The 19333-nt window shown below is 42.2% G+C and overlaps 1 protein-coding gene across 17 annotated transcripts in view; it reads left to right on the top strand.

Annotated features, from left to right (window-relative positions):
• The window catches only part of Ablim1 (actin binding LIM protein 1), a 295966-nt gene that overhangs the window by 155395 nt on the left and 121238 nt on the right, over nucleotides 1-19333 (top strand). For all 17 annotated transcript variants that reach the window (XM_087185683.1, XM_087185686.1, XM_087185680.1 and 14 more), the window contains 2 exons: nucleotides 14756-14939; nucleotides 19151-19260. In XM_087185683.1, the coding sequence (XP_087041809.1) occupies nucleotides 14756-14939; nucleotides 19151-19260 (294 nt within the window). The remainder of the gene's footprint in view (nucleotides 1-14755; nucleotides 14940-19150; nucleotides 19261-19333) is intronic.

The following is a 19333-nucleotide window of genomic DNA, read 5'->3' on the forward strand; positions in this document are numbered from 1 at the left end:
TATGATCAGACAGGGTGGGTGAGCAGGAATTTTGTGAACCCATCTCACCTCCTGAAATGTCTGAGATCTTGGGATCTGCTGGTTTGAGAATTATCCTTCCATTTACTAAATGTTAATTGAATGTATACTCCATGCAGGGTATTATATAATTGCAGAAAATAAAAAGAGATAATATACCATGTTTGCATTGGAAGAAATCAGGAGCTATTTGAAGACACATATAAATAAGCAACACTTACGATGTTGAGAGTAGTATGTCCTGGATGGGGAGATGCATAGAACACAGAGTGGAGGCTGGGAGAACCACAGGGGAGATGTAAAGGAACTGCAGGTAGAAATAATGTAAGGTAGCAGTAGTGCGTTAGAAAACAGGAGACAAACGTTAAGAGTCACTTAAAGGTGATAGGATTTGGTGACCAGCTGAATAGGAGGAGTGAAGGACCCAGGATTCCAGCTGGACTGCTTGGGTGGATGAATGGAGTTGCCACCAAGTAAAATACAGGTGCACTCGGTTGGGCAGAGAGATAATGAAGTCACTTTGGTCAAGTCACATGGTACCTCCAGGGTTCAGGGGACTTAGCACTCCAGCAGTACTGATCTGTGCTGGAAGGGTTTGGAAATCTTTGGCATCTGGATTCTGAAGCTACACGGTTGTGTGAAATTTCCTTGGGACAGGGTAAAAGGCAGAAACGGAATACTAAGGAATGTCAGTGTCTGAAGGAAGTAGAGCCATTTATCACATTGGAAAATGTGCCCATCTGGCAATGAGATGAAGAAGGTGGTTTAATTGAAGGGTGGATTCTATAATTAAATGAAAGGGAGATCTGCTATTCTCCTTTTGCTGTTTCTTAAAATAACCCAGAGGGAGTAGAACGTGACTGCAGGGTACTGGGTGGAGGTGTTCTGTCTTCAGTTCGCACCAGTTTTGTTTTTCTTCTAGCCCATTAGCAGCAATCATCGTGCTAACTTCAAGGAGCTGTTTCAGTGCTCTCCATTCATTCTGCAATATTATTTCAGTGATCTGGTAGGTTAATGTATCCCCTTGTCTTCACCTTGGTTGTATTAGGTACCCCGTGAGAATACGAAATGTAAAAACAAATTCAAGGTTCTTGGAACTTTCCATTGGGTGTCATGTTGGTGTACCTGCTGGTTTCTTCTCTGCGTGGAATGGCTTCTAAGGAGGGATAAATGAGCCATGTCTGACACTTCTAAGTATTTCTCAAATGTAAATCATAATTCATTTTAATTATATACTGTATTTTTGTTGTGCATTCTTTTGATATTCAGTATAATTGTTGTTTCTCTTGAGCATTTTTCAGGGTACCTCCCTAAATCTATTCTGTTCTTCCAGAAAGTTCTAAGAGCTGGTGTGTCCAACTTATGGCTCCACAAACCCATACATTTTTACCATTGTTATGTGATTTTTAGTGATATTTTTCATGATCCCACCATGTAGTGTTCAAACATAGACTGTGGAGATGACAACAAAATCCTGTGTAGGGGGTGACACAATGGCCCACTAACTCCACCTCCTGTGATCTGCTGCCACCTGTGTTTGTGTGACCTGGAGAGTAAAATGTAGTGATTACTGATATTTCAACTTTTTTTGCTCACGTATTCACCTGTGAAGACAGGTGTTTATTATTAAGCATCCGTGTAAGTTTTCTTATTTAATTATTAAAATTGGGCTTGTGCCATTTTATAAAATAATGTAATAACTTAAAATATGTTTAAAGGGGATTTTTGTTACTCCTATATGTCAACTCTATTATGTACGGCCCAAGACAGTTCCTGTTCACTCAGTGCAGCCAGGGAGGCCAGAATGTTGGACACCACATTCTAGAGCATTTAGAGGAGACCGATGCAGGAGTGGTGGGCGGAGGGCTCCCGGAGACCAGGATAACTGCTTAGCCAAATTCTCCGCCTTCAGTAAGCCTTTTCTGGACCATCCTATATGAAATATCAACTGTTCCTTTATTGCAGCTCTTCTTTATCATTTTCCCTAGTACCTATACTTATTTAGCATATCTTATTCATTTGTCTTCACCCTCTTGAAGGCAGAGATTTCCGTTGTTTTATTCACTACTGTTTACCCAGTGCCTACAACAATGTCTGACCTGGCAGGTCCACCATAAGGGAATGAATGAACAACGATTTCTTCAGAACTTGAATATCAGTAAATGTTTCTAATGGCATAGCTAGTCAGAAAGATCTATCAAGTGCTTATTACGACACATGTCGCCAAATGGTCACTACAGTGGTACTATCTTCTGAAGAGTGCAAGTAGAGGCATCTGTCCCTTATTACAGAGCCACCTGTCTGCCTTGCAGAGACAGCAGGTCGGAGTTGTGCTGAAGGCTACTCTCTGGCAGTTCTTGCTCCTGTGTAATCTTTCCTGGTTCAGACCCTTTTCTGTCTCATCTGGCCTCACATGGGCAGACTAGCTATAGGTTATTTTGTGATTCAACTGGAAAACTCATAAAACTGCAGAATAAAGTAGCAGGTGTTTTGTTGTTTTGTTTTGTTTGTTTTTTGAGACAGGGTCTCACTGTGTAGTTCAGGCTGATTTTAAATTCCCTATGTCTCCCAGGCTGGCCTCAAACTTGTGATATCTTTCCCTGGCTTTCTGAGTACTGGGATTACAGGAGTGCGCCACCACACCTGGCCTCCAAACACAACCTTTCTCATACAAGAAAACAGTCTCCCTTCAATCACTTTTTGAATCCAAATTTTCATGAAGCTGACAGTCTTTATAACAAAGAAACATAACTTTTAAGGTCCACAGAAATGGTATTAAAGCTCAAATGTAATTATATTGTGCAGTATTTATTTCTATAGATTTGCTATATATATACACAGAGAAGTAGCACTAGCATTTGACTTAAGGTAGTGGAGTAAATTTGCCTTTTAAAATTTGTTTTATTGTTTTGGCAGCACTGGGGATCAAACCCAGGGCCTCACACATGATAGACAAGTGCTTTAACGCTTGTTATTCCCCCACCAGTGTGTTTGCCTTTTAAAATAATTGTATTTAATAAAAGTGGGATCTTTTCAGAATGAAGGACATAGAGTTGATAGAGTGAAACAGTGGCAAACGATGGAAGTGGTACGTGAGTGAGGCCGAACAAGCCTGGGAACCACTGGTCCTAACACTGTGCTGGTGTTTGTGTCTGAAGCGATGAGACCGTTTGCGTGGTGGTGTTTTAGGAGTCAGTCTGACATCTCAGAACCATGCTGTCTACTGAAGAGTAGGATAACTGCCCTTTTGTAAGTGTCATTAAGTATTATGGTAAGTATTATGTCATCAAGTAAATGTTAAGTATTATGGTGAGGTTGGTCATTAATTAAACTGAATTAATGAGCATTTGGTTATAAATTTAAAAAGTATGGAATATGGGGAGCATGGTAGAATCCCAGATACTCAGGGGACTGAGGCAGCAGGATCACAGGTTTGAGGTCAGCTTGGTCTCAAAGCAAAGTTTAGAAAGGGATGGGAATGTAGCTCTGTGGTTCTATCCTTAATACAACAACAACAAAAATAAAGAATCATGTAAGAGTTTACTCTGCCTTGATCCTTTTTAATCTAAGAAAGCATTTTGATCACATGTAGAGAGGTAGTGTAAACTGAGAGATAAAGGATGAAAGTAGGATTCTTAGTAGGATTCCTTGATGAGGTCAATCAAGACCTTAAAACCTTTTTGTCTACACTAAACCCAGGCCAAAGGACTTGCAGTAGCCTTTTCCGCAGTGGAAATGGCCTTTGGGGCTATCTTCAAGTGTCCTTCTGGAAGGTAAATGCCCTCCTCCTCAGCCCTTCCCCCAGAGTCCCACCACTGACCACAGAAACCAGAAAAGCATATGTACAGTGGGCCCGAGGATAGGCAGCAGCATTCTCACTGTGCCTGTGAGCTTTGAAAACTGAATTTTCACATTACAAGTGGCAGTACCTTCAGTGAGAAGTGGGGAGACCCTCCGTAGAGATGATGTATCAGAAGATACCACCTGTATGGTTTGAAAGCTTCCGGGAGAGACTTATGAAACTCCTTAAAGCAGGGTTTATAAAATATGGTCTAGGAAGCATCTCTGTGAATGACCTAGATTTTGGTTAACAATTCCATTTTCCTGATTTTACCCAGAGTCCCCGATGATCAGCATCCTGCTTGTGGTCTAGCATTTCAACCAGCTCCATAGGTAGGAATTTGCATCCAGGTTGAGAACCACTGCTTTGTTGGGCATGGAGTGTCTAGCCTAAGTTGGCGGTGGAGTGGTAGAGAGAAAATAATAGAAATACATGAAAAGAGCAAAAGAGTGTTTCAGCTGCTCGATCAGAAGCAATGTGGCTCTTTGGGCCTAGGAAATGCCATGGCATTGGGATTTTTTCTTTAGAAGAGTCTCATTAAATATAGAATTTAGGTAGGAGACACTTGAGACACTCAGCTAAGGAGACGTAGAAATGCACGTTCTAAACATATCTGGCTAGTTATGTGGAAATGGGCAACCACATAGGCCCCTGTGACTTTTGTGGAGGGGAAATTGTTAAGGATTGAACCCAGGGCCCTACGCATGCTAGGCAAGTGCTCTGCCACTAGCTTACTATACCTCAGCTCCTCCCCCTGCTTTTTAAAAATTTATTTTGAGACAGGCTTTCATTAAATTCCCTGAACTGGCCTTGAACTTGCCTCAGCCTCCCAAGAAGCAAGAATCACAGGCATGTGGCACCATGCCCAGCTTCTTGTGAATATGACAAAGAAAGCAAGGTCATAGAATTGTACAGTTGCTCATGAACAACCCAGCCCTTGTGAGTGAGGACTGGCCTCAAGGTGCCGTGAGACCAAAGAAAGACAAATCTAGGATTGCACAAAATGCAGTTTAGTAGGGGGATTTAAGAAGCTTGGCTCCAGGCAACAGCAAGACTAGTTGGATCCCTTTAATTTGGGATAGAAAGATCGGTGTTTATATGGTTTAAGACAAAGTGATTTCATCTGAGTCTACCTTCAGCTAGTATCTTAAGAGTCAAGGGGCTGGGGATTTAGCTCAGTGGCACTGTGCCTGCCTTGCAAGCTTAAGGTCTCGAGTTTGACCCCTGGTACAAAAAAAAAACAACAAAAAACTCCAGCATATTCCTGGCACCAGGGTCCAGTTGTAAAGCTCCACACGTGACACTTACAGTTTTGCCTCTTTGTAGTTTGCTAGGAAACTATGCAGGAAATAGTAGGGTTACTGTGGGACAGTCATGGGGATTGCAACTCAGGATGGCTACAGTCTGAATTCATACAATTTACCTTTGCATCCTATGTTCAAGGCTGACAAATCAAATGATTATCAGAGAGGAAAACCCTGGATAATCAAGAGGTGTTATGTAAATTATAAGCAAAAAGCATGTGCTTATTTGACAAATTTTTTGAGTGCTTAAGTACTCAAAAATAAGTTAGGCACGATTCAGTTATAAATTAGATATTTATCTCTGTCTTCATAGAGGTATTAATCAGACATTCAGACAATCATAGAAATATGACTTACAGCTATGATGGGTGAAATAAAAGGGAAAAAATGCAGGTGTAGGAGAGATGTGAGCCTGCGCCAAGGAGGCCTGTGTGTTGGGGCCAGGGCCCAGTGGTCAGGAAGGATCTCCTGCCCAACTCTACTTTTTAAGAAGAGATATTTCAGCTGACTTGCAGAGGATGAAAAAAAATAACCACCTAATTCCTCCTTGTAGTAAAAGTTAACTAAATGGACTTCGTTAATCCAAAGAGCAGATCTCCATTCTTTCTTACTCAAAGTCACTTCACTTTTGCACAAATTAACCTAAGAATGTGGACCTTGATGCCCTTCACACCTTTGCCGTGTGAAATGTTTGGGAGCATCCACCATCTATCCATTCGCTGAGCTGTGCGATGGGAGGTACATAGGATGCAGTAACTGCCTCCCTAAGAACCCGTGATCTTTTGGGAAGCAAAGTGCTTATGAGTGGAATTAACGCAGGCAAGAGAAGCAGGCAAGTGGTCCAGACACCAGGGGCGTGAGTGAGAGGCCACCTACAGCTCGGTAGTCTAGGGATATTGCCAACGAAGGGGCAAGACATGAACATGAAAGCATGAATATTCTATAAAACTTAATAACCTTCCCAGGAATAGAACGAGGGAGCAGCATGCTCAGTGAGGTCAGGGCTGGGGCTGCTTGGTTCAAGGCCAATGGGTGGTGAGGGCAGAAGTGTGACTAGAGTTGATTCTGGCCTTAATTTGGGCTCAGATTTTCTAGTAGAAATGAATGGAACCATGATGTTTCTATTGTTTAAAAGTTGGCACTTTAAACATTAATTGTAGTAACTTTATTTCTTTTCAACTATAGAACTAGTTTTGTATGTTATTTATAGTCAACATCATTTTAAAGAGACTTCTGAACATGTGTGTCTAAACTTGTTTTAAAAAGCATACATGAACTCTTCTTTTAGGGTATCATTGCAGAAATGCGCATAGAATTATGTTTTAATAGAGGCTGTTGCTATTAGCAAAGTGAGTCTAACCATGTGTTTAAAAGTAAGAAAAATGCTATTTTGGTAGCTTTCTAAGATCTTTTTCTCCTCTTATAGTGTTCAAGTTGTCAAGAAAGCCTATAAATAATCAAAATTATTTAGAAATGTTTCTCTAAACCTATTAGAAAATTCAGACTACAACTTCTAATGTAAACGAGCTAGAATATATTTTCCAAGGGTTAGTCTGTTAGAAACTAGGTTCTATGAAAAGGCTTGAAAAACCTTCCATCTCTGGTAGCACTTTCCATAGGGTTTGGATGGTGTTTACCAGATCAGTATCATTCCACATAGAACACATGCACTTCTAAGGTACAAGGATTTTTATGGAGCAAATGGATGAAAATTGAAAGGTGAGGTGGGGTTAAGGACACAGGGTTTTCTGTGCTTGAGTATAACTGTACTGTAATTGTATTATGTGGTTTTATAAGAACTAACTACATGTCTCACTTCTGAAATGGAACTTTGGAAAGTGGTTAAAACTGTGAACTTGATGTTCTTTTCTTTCCACTGTAATCTATGATTTGACCTAGATAAACATGTCAAGAAAGGGACATCGTGTTGTCCATGTCCACAAGGGGCCTGTGCTAGCTATCCTGAGTAAAAAGGCCTGAATTCTACCCTGAATATTTTCTACCCAAAGATGCAGAACAGCCTCCTTCAGGAGCATCCTCTCGTTTGTAGTCACCTTTGTGGCTATAACTGTAACCTTATCTAAGCTACATCTTTTGGTATACATGAAACAAACTTTGCCCCATGTTTTCCTCCTTAGGTGGAAAAGAGCTGATGATTGATTTCCTTAAAACAATCTACCATTTACGCTGTCTGCCTCGCAAGCGCAAGGACCCAAGTCCGATCCCTGGTACCCCCAAAAAAGAAAAAAAAAATAATAATCTACCATAAGCTTAGAGACCATTATTACTCTGACCACTTTTTGGGGGGAGAGGGGGGTTAATCCCTATTCTATCTACTCTTGTGTTTTTTTCCATTCCTTTAATTATTCCTGTTGGTACTTATGGTCCTGTTCTAGTTTCTTCTCATCGACCTTAAATTCTGACACACTTAACTCATAGCAGTCTTACTGTCTCTCTTGGAGGCCTTCTTGCAATTGCTAAGCTCAACACAGCATAATCTGACCCTGTGCAGGGCATACATGAACAGAAGTTGTCTCTTGAGTTGTTGAGCTGTGGTCAGCCTCAGTTGCTAGAAGTTCAAGAGTCTCATAAGGCTAAAGACATCGCATAAGTAGAGTCACATAACTTTGGCAGTGCACTGTGGTGTCAGTTAGGTACTTTCAGGAGAAGAGACAGGATTGTGGGCTGAGTCAGACCCAATGCCCTTGACCTTATGCTATGCCAAGAGAGCCCAAGCTCCAAACACCAGCTTCACTTAAAGCAGTATGAAATAGGGGAAAGCGGACAATCTTCCATTTCCCCAAGCATTGTGGAAGGTACAAAATAGCACACAAAGTAGTCTTCGCCTCCAGTAAGCTCAAAATGGAAAGGAGATAATTGCACTGCCAATATATGGAATATTGCAAGAGATCAGATTAAGAGCCAGATGTCAGCAGTTGCTCTGGAGCCCAAGGGTGTGCATGGAGGTGTAGGGGTATGAAGAGGCTTTCAGCTTCATCAAGGGGCCCTGTAGGCTGGGGAGCCAGGGGCCTGGCATCAGCAGGGAGTGGAAGTAACTTAGAGGGATACAGAATGGGGGGATCAGTTTGACTGGAGTAAAGTGCTGGGAAGAGTCAGGTGAACATTTGGCAGAGCAGAGCAGGGAAGCTACTAGATAAAAGTGTCGTTCTTAGACTAATTTGAAGGAGCTTTTTAGGAGGTCTCTAAGACCCCCCATGCAAACTGCATCCTGTGGTGAGATATCTGTGTCTTTACCTGTTTTCTGTAGGGTCAGTTTATAGACAAATATAACCATCTCTGGAGCGTCTTCCTTGGTGTTTGGGAGTTCATAAAAGGTATAGGTACACCAGTTCCTTCTGGAGACTGAAAGGGGAAAAGGATAAGAGAATAGAGACCTCAGTTAAATTTGCCTGTGGGTCCAAAACCCAAAGTAGGCCTGTGGCTTACTTTGAGATCTGACTCCTGGGGGTAAGCAAGTTTGGTCCTGTGACCAGGACCATCATTTCTACCTTGTGCATATTTTCAGCCCTGGTTCCTGAAAATAAAGTTTGGTGGAAAACTTCAAGGAGCCATTATTCTGGATGATATCTTTGTTTCTTGAGCCGTCTATAATTAATGTTTGCACATGAAGTTTCATAACAAGTGCTAAAAAACATATTTTCAAAGATTTTATTAATAAATGGAGGTTTGAAATGGTTTCCTTTCAGCCTAGGCTCTTATTACTGTAATTCAAACTGAATTAACTACAGCCTCCCAAATCTCTTGCTTTGGCATCTCATTTTACCATCTGGTTGAGCTTATAACTATCTTCTTACCCAGAAATGATCATTGATTTTGATGTGTGTTTAAAATTTATTGTGAAAAGCTATTAAAATATGTTTTTGAGTTTTGGTATTTGCTTCCAGGATAATGCATTAGCAAAAGTTATTTCTGGAGAGAAACTGCCCCCTCACATTATTGTTGATGAGTCTGTGTTCCAGCTATTTTGGGCTGCAGGCTATAGTGGATTGCCTTCCAAGCTACATTGTGTGGTTGTTTCAAACACACTGCTCTGAGTTTCAGAACAAAAATTGTTTGACTCAGACCCCCCACTGAAATGGAATTTTGGTAGTTGAGAAGATGCTATAGAAGTCTATCTTTATAATCTTTATGAAGAAAGAATTTAATTATTAGAGTATACCTTGGATGAAATAATTTTTTAGAAATTGATTGGAGTAGAAGATAGAAGAAGGTAAAAAGGTAGCATTTACAGTGCTAATCCAGTGGTGAAGTGTTTGGGAGTTCTGGTCTACCCAATGTGAGTCTCTTGCACATGGCATCCTGGGAGGGGGCAAGGATGTGCTGCTCCAGGCAGGGTAGAACAAGGTTTTGATCTCACAGAGGATAAAGTAGCACTTCTGGAGCACATGGTCCTTATCCCCAGAAATGAAAGGAGGTAACCCAGGTCTCAGGGCCTAATTTCACGGGTCAAATTCAGAATAGCTCCTTATACCCTCTGATGGAGTCATCACTGGCAGAATGGCAGACAGCCAGCACCTGTCCTAGAAAAGAGAAAAAACGACCCCACCAAACACTGCTTGTTTCCCAGTAAAATTCTTGGGTTGCCCAGAACAAAATTGAAACGTTAATCATGTTATATTCCATCCCCACCCTCTCTTACTGCCAGGAATTGATCAAAACCCAGTGAGAGGACCAGGAATGTAGCTCAGTGGCACCACGCCTGCCTTGCAAGTGCAAGGTCCTGAGTTCAACCCCCCAGTACCAAAAGCCCAGTGAGAGCAGCGGCCACAGCAGAGAGGTGTGCAGTCCCCTGCTGTAGCATTTTCCCCAGACTCACCTTGGGGCAGGGTTTTAAGTATGACTCATTCTACTAAGTGTTGAGCACTGTGAACTGGTGACAGACAGATGGAATTTCACTGAGATGAGTTTATTGGAACATATAACTGCTGCTTTTAGAAAGTTGAAGGAATAGTTGCTACTGTAGCCCTATTCATGCCACTGAAACACTATTCTGTTTTCACCCCTATCTAACTTTGTTCCCCTCCTGTTCCATGATATTTTTACAACTCAGGCATCTCTTGTTAATTTTTTAAAAGACTTTTTTAAATGTGCCTGTTACTGGGCTGGGGATTTAGCTCAGTGGTTTCACCGCCTGCTGTGCAAGCACAAGGACCCAAGTTCGATTCCCGGTACCCACCCCCCAAAATGTGTCTGTTATTAATTTTGCAACTTTCATATAAAAATTTTGGGGTGTAAATATTCCCACTTAATGTAGTAGTTAATTATGTTCAGTAGTTTGTAGAGAATGAATTCAAGAACTTAAGATTAAAAACAACAACAACAACAACACAGGGCTGTTTGTAGCCAGGCTTCATGGATGGCAAAGCAGACCAGGATTCAGAGCAGGATTGGGCCTTTAGTGGGCAATGTTCTAGTGACTGAACATGGAGAAGAAAGGAACTCATTCCTTCTCTTATCCCTGTGTTTAAATGAAAGAAATCTATACTTTTGCCTGGGCTTATGTTAACTTTCAACTAGAGCAAAGACAAATGGAGCCCCTAAAGTAAAAAATCTAAATATCTCATACTAAAATTTGACCTTACTAATTGAGATTGTGTAATTATATAGATGTGAAATTTTTGCTTTCTGCCATCAGTTATAAGTATTTGCTAAGCTGTTAATATAAAATGGGCAAAATCTTTTTAAAAATTTGTTTAATGTTCATCTTTACATATTTTTGATTAAAAAGAGTAACACCTTTGTCAGTATACTTTTTAAAAAGTTAAATCTCTGACTCTCATACAAATGCTGAATGAAGATGTGTCAAAGATTTATTCAATTCGTTAGTGACAGAACCAGCAGGGTGGTAAAGCTGCCTTGAAGACGAACTAAAGGAATGGGTCATACAGTCATTCAAGAAAGAGTGTGGGGTTGAGATTGCTGGATAGATAAAACACTAGTGCTGCAACCGGATTATAACACCGGGAAGAAATCAACTGCATCTCTTCTGGATGCAGTTAACATTAACTTGCAGAGTCTGGGGCCTTTAATCAGCAGTAAAGGGCTGGTCAAACACCCTCTCTGTTCCCCCTGGATAATGAAATAATCCTGCTAAGCTGTTGAAGAAATGCTCCAGAATGACTTTGAAAAAACATACTTTCCTCCTTTGATCTTGTTACTGAGTTTTGGATTATTTTTCTGAACATCTTACTGTTAAATAAGGTGAGTGTCTGTTGATAGGAGGTACCTAGAGCAATCAAAATCATAGACAGAAGATAGAATGGAGAATTGCTAGGAGCTAGATGAATTAATCCACTGAGCAGTCCCCTTGAAAATAATTAGGTTGGTAAATTTTTTATATGTTATCACGACTGAAAAGAAAATTAAGAATGAGCTGACACATAGGTTTATGAAAAATTAGTAATTCATCATCCTCCTGAAAGAACTTAATAACCCTCTGTGTGAACTCACTTTTCCTTGTTTATAAAGATGTAAGTAGAGTTTTCTAAAAATAGGATTCTTAGAATTCTTTACTGTCTGACATTTGTTCTTTTCACTTAATGATACATCACAGCCTGCATGCTGGTTTTGTCTGTTGATCTTATCCAGTCTTTTGAATGCCGGCTTCACCGACTACATGTATCATAATTTATTCAGCTCTTACTCCATGGATGGAAATTCAGTTTGTTCGCAGACTTCTGGTGGGGTTTTTTTCAATTTTGTTTTTTGTTGTTGTTGTTTTGCCATTACAAACATGATTAAAACAAAACCGTTTCAATGCTGGAGAGTGATGCTGAAGGCCAGGATCTCGGGTGACAGCCATAAAACAGCAGAGAGGGGAATGGCTCTGAGAATCATTTCGTTGGGGAACCAGATTGGATTTAGTAGCCAGTTGAAAATGTTGGTGTCAGAGTGGAGAAGTGGCTGCTGCTACTAATTTATTGAGAGAGAACAGAAAAACAACAGAGGCTTTGAAGGGAGGGTAGCAGGCTGAGCGGTTAGATCCTCTTTGGAAAATGCTCAGTTTGAGGTCAGTGTCTGTCTGTCTATAAAATCACAGACAGAGATCACTGATTTGAGAATCCACTGCCCAGAGCCTTATTGAAGCTATGAGAGTGGCTGAGATCTGGCTCTGAGGGAAAGAGGTGGCATCTGCAGGAGTTACCTGCATTTAGAGCCCTGAGACTGAGCCCCTTTTGCTGGAATACAAAAGAAGAAAGAGCCTGAAATTACGTCCCGGCCACTCCAGGCCTAGGAAATGTAATAATACGAAGTGTACCCTAGGTGTCGGCTACCTGGGCTTTCTCTCCACTGCCTGTTGAGGACTCCTGCCTCTTAAACACTGGTTTCCCTGTTGTCTAAACCACCAGAAATAATGGTACAGTTTGGTAAACCAGCTTGGGCCACCACTGCTTTGAATTTAGGGGAAAGGCAAATCAGATCTCAGTGGGGCACAGTTTGGCATCTCAGCAGTATTACAGAGTCATTTTTAAACCTACGCTAGGTTCATAAAAACTAGGATTTAATAAGGAGAGGAGATGTCAATTGCACAAAGCCGTGTGAGCCAGAGAATGTTGCTAGAGACGCCCCGAGGAAGCAGTAGACACAGAGAATTTCTAAGACATTCAGTTTTTGCTTTAAACCTCTCATTGCTGAGCTCTACTAGCATAAGGATTATCCTCTTGCCACCAGATATTTCTGTAAAGGGTCTGTGAATTTTTATATCAAGCTTGGGTGTTGGAGGCAAGGGTAAAGGGAGTGACTAGTGATCCAGACGCATTCTTTTGTCACTTCTCAGGGTTTTGAGAAATACCTATGTTTCTATGAGTAACTGAGTCATCAGAATGGCTGGTGTCACAGAGGTGTGAAATCAGTGGGAACCTGCCAAGCTTAAGGCAGAATTCAGTTTTAAAAACTGTGTGTGCTGCATTAGATTAGATAATTATGGTTGGAAGTTCCTGAAGAAAAGAATCCAAGAGAGTAAAGATGACAACTCTTACCCATAAAGTACCTTATCACTTGGAAAAAAAAAAAATAACATATGTACCTAGAAAAATACTGAAGGAAACTAATGCATTCTGTGGCTGCCCACCCCCCAGGACTGTTTCCTGTTGCTGAAAGAATCGAGGTGAGACTGATGCTAGTCCCTCCTCGGGCTCCCCACACGACCCACTTGGTAAGGAAGAAGCAGGTGTGAGAACCGTAAGGGCAGGAGGAGATGCTGGCAGGTGACAGGAGGCAGCAGGTGGCAACAGGCTGTTTTCCAGAGAATAGGATCACAGTAGTATTTATAGGGTGGTCAGTTTCAGGCCTGATGGACTCCCGCCATAATCTCGAGTTAGTTCATTATAAATTGGAAAGAAGAACGTCATATCTGCGGAGTGTTAATCTGAACAAAGACCAATGAGTCCAAGTGGAAAGCTCATTTGTGGCTGCTTTGTCACCTTGAATATCTTTAGTAGCTTGCAGTTCACAGAGTGCTGAGGCAAGGGGAGTCCTTCCATCAGAATCCTGCTGTGCTCAGCACTAGTTCATCACATGCATCAGTGAGTCATGGGAACTGATCAGAGGAACCCTGGAAGTGTCACAGAGCCTTCAGAGAGAAATTCTGTGATTGAACTCTCTGTCTCCCCACCCCAACTGAATGTTTTTCCTACACCGCTGCAGGAATAAACAAGAACATTACTGGATTCTTTGCCCCAGGCCTTTAATTTTAGAAGAGTCACCTAACCTTGGGAATAGGGAAGTTCAGGTTGGAGGTTCCCCGGCTTCCTCTGTCATTTCTCTGTCATTTGGCAGTGGAAAATCTTAGCTATCACAGGGTCCCTGTAGGCTTTATTTGTGGACAAGTTGTCCTGACCTTTTTGGGTCTTGTCTGGACACACAGAGCAGGCCCAAGACCTGCCTTTTTGTGCCATCTCCCACTGCCATAACTGCACGATGTGGAAAGAGATACCAAAATCCAGACACAACAAAGCATCCTCTTTTGCATGTACTGAGGTTGTAAATGAGTCTTATCTTAGACATGACCCTTTTCCTTCCTCTTTTGCCTATCCCTTTTTCCTGTATGTATAATTTATAAATAATTAGCATATCTTATTTACTGTACAAAGAGAAAAATTGCTGTGTGTTTTTCCTAGCTATGGAAAAGTATTTCTAGAGGGTGAAAAAATAGCTTTTGGAAATTTCAGCTACTGCTTTTGGAATAGTGGGAATTTGTTACTCAACTCAGTAACAATCTTGGCCCAAACCAAGCAGCTGTGTGGGCAGACAGTGGGCACCTTTCCTAATGGGTCTTCCATGGACACCTTTGCTCACATCTGAGCCAGCCTGAACTCAGCATACCTTTCCATAAGACAGAAGCCATTGAGACCCAGCCAGGGGATTTTACTAGTATGAGATATTGCATAGCTCCCAAGGGGAGGGAGGAGAGAGAGAAAGCGGAGCCCAACAATAAATAGCTCTTTGTACCAGTCCCCACCCCTAGCCCCAAACCATTGAGATCATAGTGAGCAGCCCATATTCAGTGGAAGGCAGCTGCTGCCCAGTAGCTTGGCAGATAATGACCAGATGTAAACTTGTCTTTCCGCAGTGTGTGGCTGTGACCTGGCCCAGGGGGGCTTCTTCATAAAGAACAGAGAATATCTCTGCACCCTGGACTACCAGCGGATGTACGGGACACGCTGCCATGGCTGTGGGGAGTTCGTGGAGGGCGAGGTGGTGACTGCCCTGGGCAAGACGTACCACCCCAACTGCTTTGCTTGTACGATCTGCAAGTAAGTGACCGTCTTCCCCAAGCCTATAGCTTCCTTCAACAGGGAAACACTGGCTTCAGCAGTGAAAACTTGGTCTCGAGTAGTACTTATTCTTAAAATATCCCTTTTCTGTTTTGCCCCTTCCTGCTGAATTTTCAGTCCTAGCCCAAATGTAGGTTAGTTAGGAAACTGTATACATGATGTCCTGTACGGAGGGACATGACTGACCCTAAGGGACTTAAAACCAAGTCTGCAGGCAGCTCAGGGCCTCAGAACATTTTGAGTAATGAAGTCATTGGTGGAGGATTGGACACCTGCTTGAAAGACAAAGCTTATTTGGAAGTGTAAGTGCTTATGTATGTGGCATGTGGATTGAAAATCATCTCTTTTTTCTGTATCATAGGAGTTGGCAAATGATGGCCCACAGATCAAAGTAGGCCCAATCCTTGTTTCTGTGATAAAGTTTTACTGGCATGCAGCATCCCCGTTTGTTTGAATGCTATCGAGGGCTGCTATGGGAGCGCTATAGTGGCAGAGTTGAGAAGTAGTGATGGGGTCCTTATCATTCACGAAGCCTGAGAAGATATTTGTAATTTGGTCTTTTAGGGGAAAATTTGCCAAACCCTGCTATTTAGGAGTCTGTCATCTGCCAAGGTTGAATCTTAGCTGCATAAATGAGCTTGATTAAAATGATCAGTCTAAGAGAAGAAAACTATGTGAAGTGTAAGTGGGAAACTGTGGTATTGTGTCTGGGTGCTACACATTATAAGACTGAGATGGACTTGATGCCTCTAACTGGAGATTGGCCCACAAGGATCAGCTCCGTAGCTGGTCAGTTTCAGTCACAGTCTCGTGCCCTGTGCGCTGGGGCTCCATCCTCCTATGCCTGAGTGCAGAACTACCCTTCAGAAGGAGATGTTTTGTTTTGCAGTGTTTCGTGTTTCTAAGCCAGATAGATGCAAATGCTGGAAGGGTAGATTTAATTTTGGACAGTTAGTAGTAACATTGATAGATAAGTCAGAAGTCAGATGCAATATTCTTAATAAAATTACTTTTTTTATTAGTACATGTTTGCAGTACATAATGTCTAAATTCCTGTGTGCAGCCGGTGCATGTACATAACACATCTTCATTCTTTTATTCATTCCCCCTTCCTTCCCTTCCTCCACTCTCCTTTTATGTCTTGATCCCCTACTCCTTTGTGAAAGATCTTATCTTCCTACTTCCTATTATCTACCTTTTATTTTGCTCTTATTTATACTGTGGGTTTCTCTTATAAGAGAAACTATGCAATATTTAAGCTTTTCTGTCTGATTTATTTCACTTAACATTATGGACTCAAAGTGCACCCATTTTCTTACAAATGACTCAAGCTTATCTTTCTTTGTGACAGAGTAGTACTCTGTTGTTTTTAATAAGGATTAGCTCATTTCTGAATCACTGTTTTTAAAATCATAATTTAAAAATTCGAGACTCACAAGCAGAATATTTTTCTTGTTTAGTCAAAGTAAAGATCCACCCTAGCTTCTCCCTTTTCAGGGTGTGACATGTAGCTGCCTTGAAGACCCAAATCTGGCCCCACTTCCTGGGCTGAGTTGAAGCTTTTGTGAATGAGCTTTTCCAAGCCAGAAGCCTCTGCTGTTAAAAAAAAAAAAAAAAGGAGGAGGGGGTGCTATGGACTAAGTAGGAGTGATCCCCAAGTCCGGCTGCTCGCTGGAACCTCCTGGGTCTGGTGAGCTTGCAGTCCCTTTAAAAATATCCAAAGCCCATCCCAATCTGCTAGTTTCTGGAGGGTTCCCAACTATGATGTTGTGCAGCCCAGTTAGAAGACCCTGGTCCAGGTAGACTCTGAGAGCCATCTGTTCCCGAGCCCAAGAGATTGTTGTTTTAAAGTCAGAGTAACGATGGGCAAATGTAGTAACTAGAGCCTACCTCTGGACGTTTGAGCCAGCAGAGGTGCTCAGGATTGCTACAGATTGAGTATCAGTTATTTGAAATGCTTGAGAGCAGAAGTGTCTTAGATTTCATATTTTTCCAGGTTTGGGGGATATTTGCATATACACAATGAGGTATCCTGGGGAGAGGACCCAAGTCTAAATACGAAATTAATTTTCTCATATACAGTATATCTTATAGACTGAAGGTAATGTTATATAGTATTTTTAGTGCACCTGCATTTTGCCTGTGACCCATCACATGAGGTCAGGTGTGGAATTTTCCACAAGAGCAGTACATTAGCATTCAAAACATTTCAGAATTTGGAGTATTTTGGATGTTTGGATAAAGATTGCTCAGCCTGTACTACACAGTGGCAGCTACTGCTTCCAAATGATGATAACTGGATCTGAATTGGGGCCTTCTTTATGGTTTACTAATTGCATTCACATAGAATTTAATTTAGCCCTCTTAGCAATTCTGTGAAGTCAGTCTGGAATTAATAACCCTATTCATGAGAGTCTCAGAGTATAAGACTCATGCAGGTTAACCTTGGAAGGCTGAGATTTGAACTCAGGTTTTCTGACTCTAAATTCAGTTTTTGTATCACAAAATTCATGCATAGAGAAAGCAGACCTGTGTGGGCAGAGGACATAAGGCAGAAGGGAAAATCTGAGAAGTGTCATTATAAAGCAACAAAACTCCAGGTTCAGAAGGCCCGGCCCCATGTTGAGCACTGGACTCTGGCCTATGCCATGGGGGGCTTCGTGTAGGATTCGGGTCTAAGCATGGATCAGAAGCAGGTCCTGAATTCAGGTGAGGTAAGCAAGGCAGCTGGGATGCAGCGTGTAAGGGGGTGCTCATTGTCATGTCATGCAGGTGCCAGTCCGCTCTGCAGAGTGAGTGCAGGTATGAGTGGTACCCACATGCCCCACTGGCCTCACCCAGGCCTTGGGCTGGTCAGGGGCAAAACAGCCCGTGCTTGCTGTGAAGGGCTCTAAACTCTCACACCCTCCTTACAGAATGGCTCAGAGGGTTGCTGAGGTTTAACTAATGATCATGAAAATGACTGGACCACTGCCATCACCAGAAAGTGGTTGACGTTGATTATTAAAGACAGGGCAGGTTCTGAGTTGGAAAACGCCATCTGTACCTGCTTGGGGCTGTCTCTTTACTGCTCTGTCCAGGAAAATCACTTACCCTCTCTGAGTCTTACCTAGAACACCACTTCTCCTTAGAACTTCTAATATTTGGAGGTACAGTGGTACCTCCATTCATGAACTTAATTCTTTCTGTGATTCTGGTCCCAAACTGAATTGAACAAGAACCGAATCAGATAATTCAGTGATGTCTGACTTGTGCATTTCACATTTCCTAACTGACTGCATCAGACACTTGAAAACTCACGTTGATGAAGATTAATGGCAAAGGGGCCAGTTGCAGGTCAGTGGGCATGGAAACTGCCACATCTGTTAATGAATGACTTTGGTTTCTGTTTTGTTTTTTTGTTTTGTTTTGTTTTTTGGTACTGGGGATCGAACTCGGGACCTTGCGCTTGCATGGCAGGCACTGGAACCACTGAGCTAAATCCCCAGCTCATGACTGGTTTCTAAAGGCTGTCTGCCTGGTGACCTGAGAGGAGAACCTGTTAACATACATGCAGGCTGTAATATTTTTGTAAAATGTGCTGCTGTTGATAAATTTCCAGGGTCACAAGAAATTACCTTTCTGAAAAGAAGCTGCTACTAATTCTTAAGCAGATGTTTTTATCGCCTGTGCCATTCTTTTGAGCCTGTAAGGGACGTGTTCTCCAACTCTGTGCCGCATTCACATGACCAGAAAGGACAAAGTCTAGCTTGGAACAGTTATCGCAGGACTCTGGGCATGGTCCCAGGGAGCTGGAAAGGCTCATGCCTGGCCAGTAACCAGTGGGGCGCGGCCCTAAGCTTCAGTCGGAATTCATGGAATTTAAAACGTTTCTTTATGAAGATTTTCCATTTGGAAATGTACTGTTCTGCCTGCCCTGATAGGTGACTTGTTGGGACATCCCTGCACTAGTAAGTGGATGTAAATCATTCCATTTTACTGTCAGGTTGCTATAGAACCAGTGCATTCTTTTTCTTATAATGAGGCATGTTTGTTTGTCTGGACCAGAGCCAGCTGGGCATGGCTGCATTTCAGACATCTCAGTGGGTGCTCCTCCAAGAAATAAATTTGCACCAGAGGGCAGCAAGCAGGAGTAAAGAGAAGGAGTGAAACTGCTGGAATAACCTGGAGGGGGTGTCTTTCTGTCTCAGGCGCCCATTTCCACCCGGAGACCGAGTCACGTTCAATGGAAGAGACTGCCTCTGTCAGCTCTGTGCCCAGCCGATGTCTTCCAGCCCTAAAGAAGCCACCTGCTCCAGCAGTAAGTGCCCTATGATGCACCGACATGAGTGCTTTTGTAGTTCACAGGTAGCTCCCTCTGGGAGATCTCTGCC

Source organism: Heterocephalus glaber, unplaced genomic scaffold (genome assembly GCF_053883595.1).
Source record: "Heterocephalus glaber isolate CG9 unplaced genomic scaffold, H.glaber_assembly_v1.0 deba00001497, whole genome shotgun sequence".
Taxonomy (NCBI): domain Eukaryota; kingdom Metazoa; phylum Chordata; class Mammalia; order Rodentia; family Bathyergidae; genus Heterocephalus; species Heterocephalus glaber.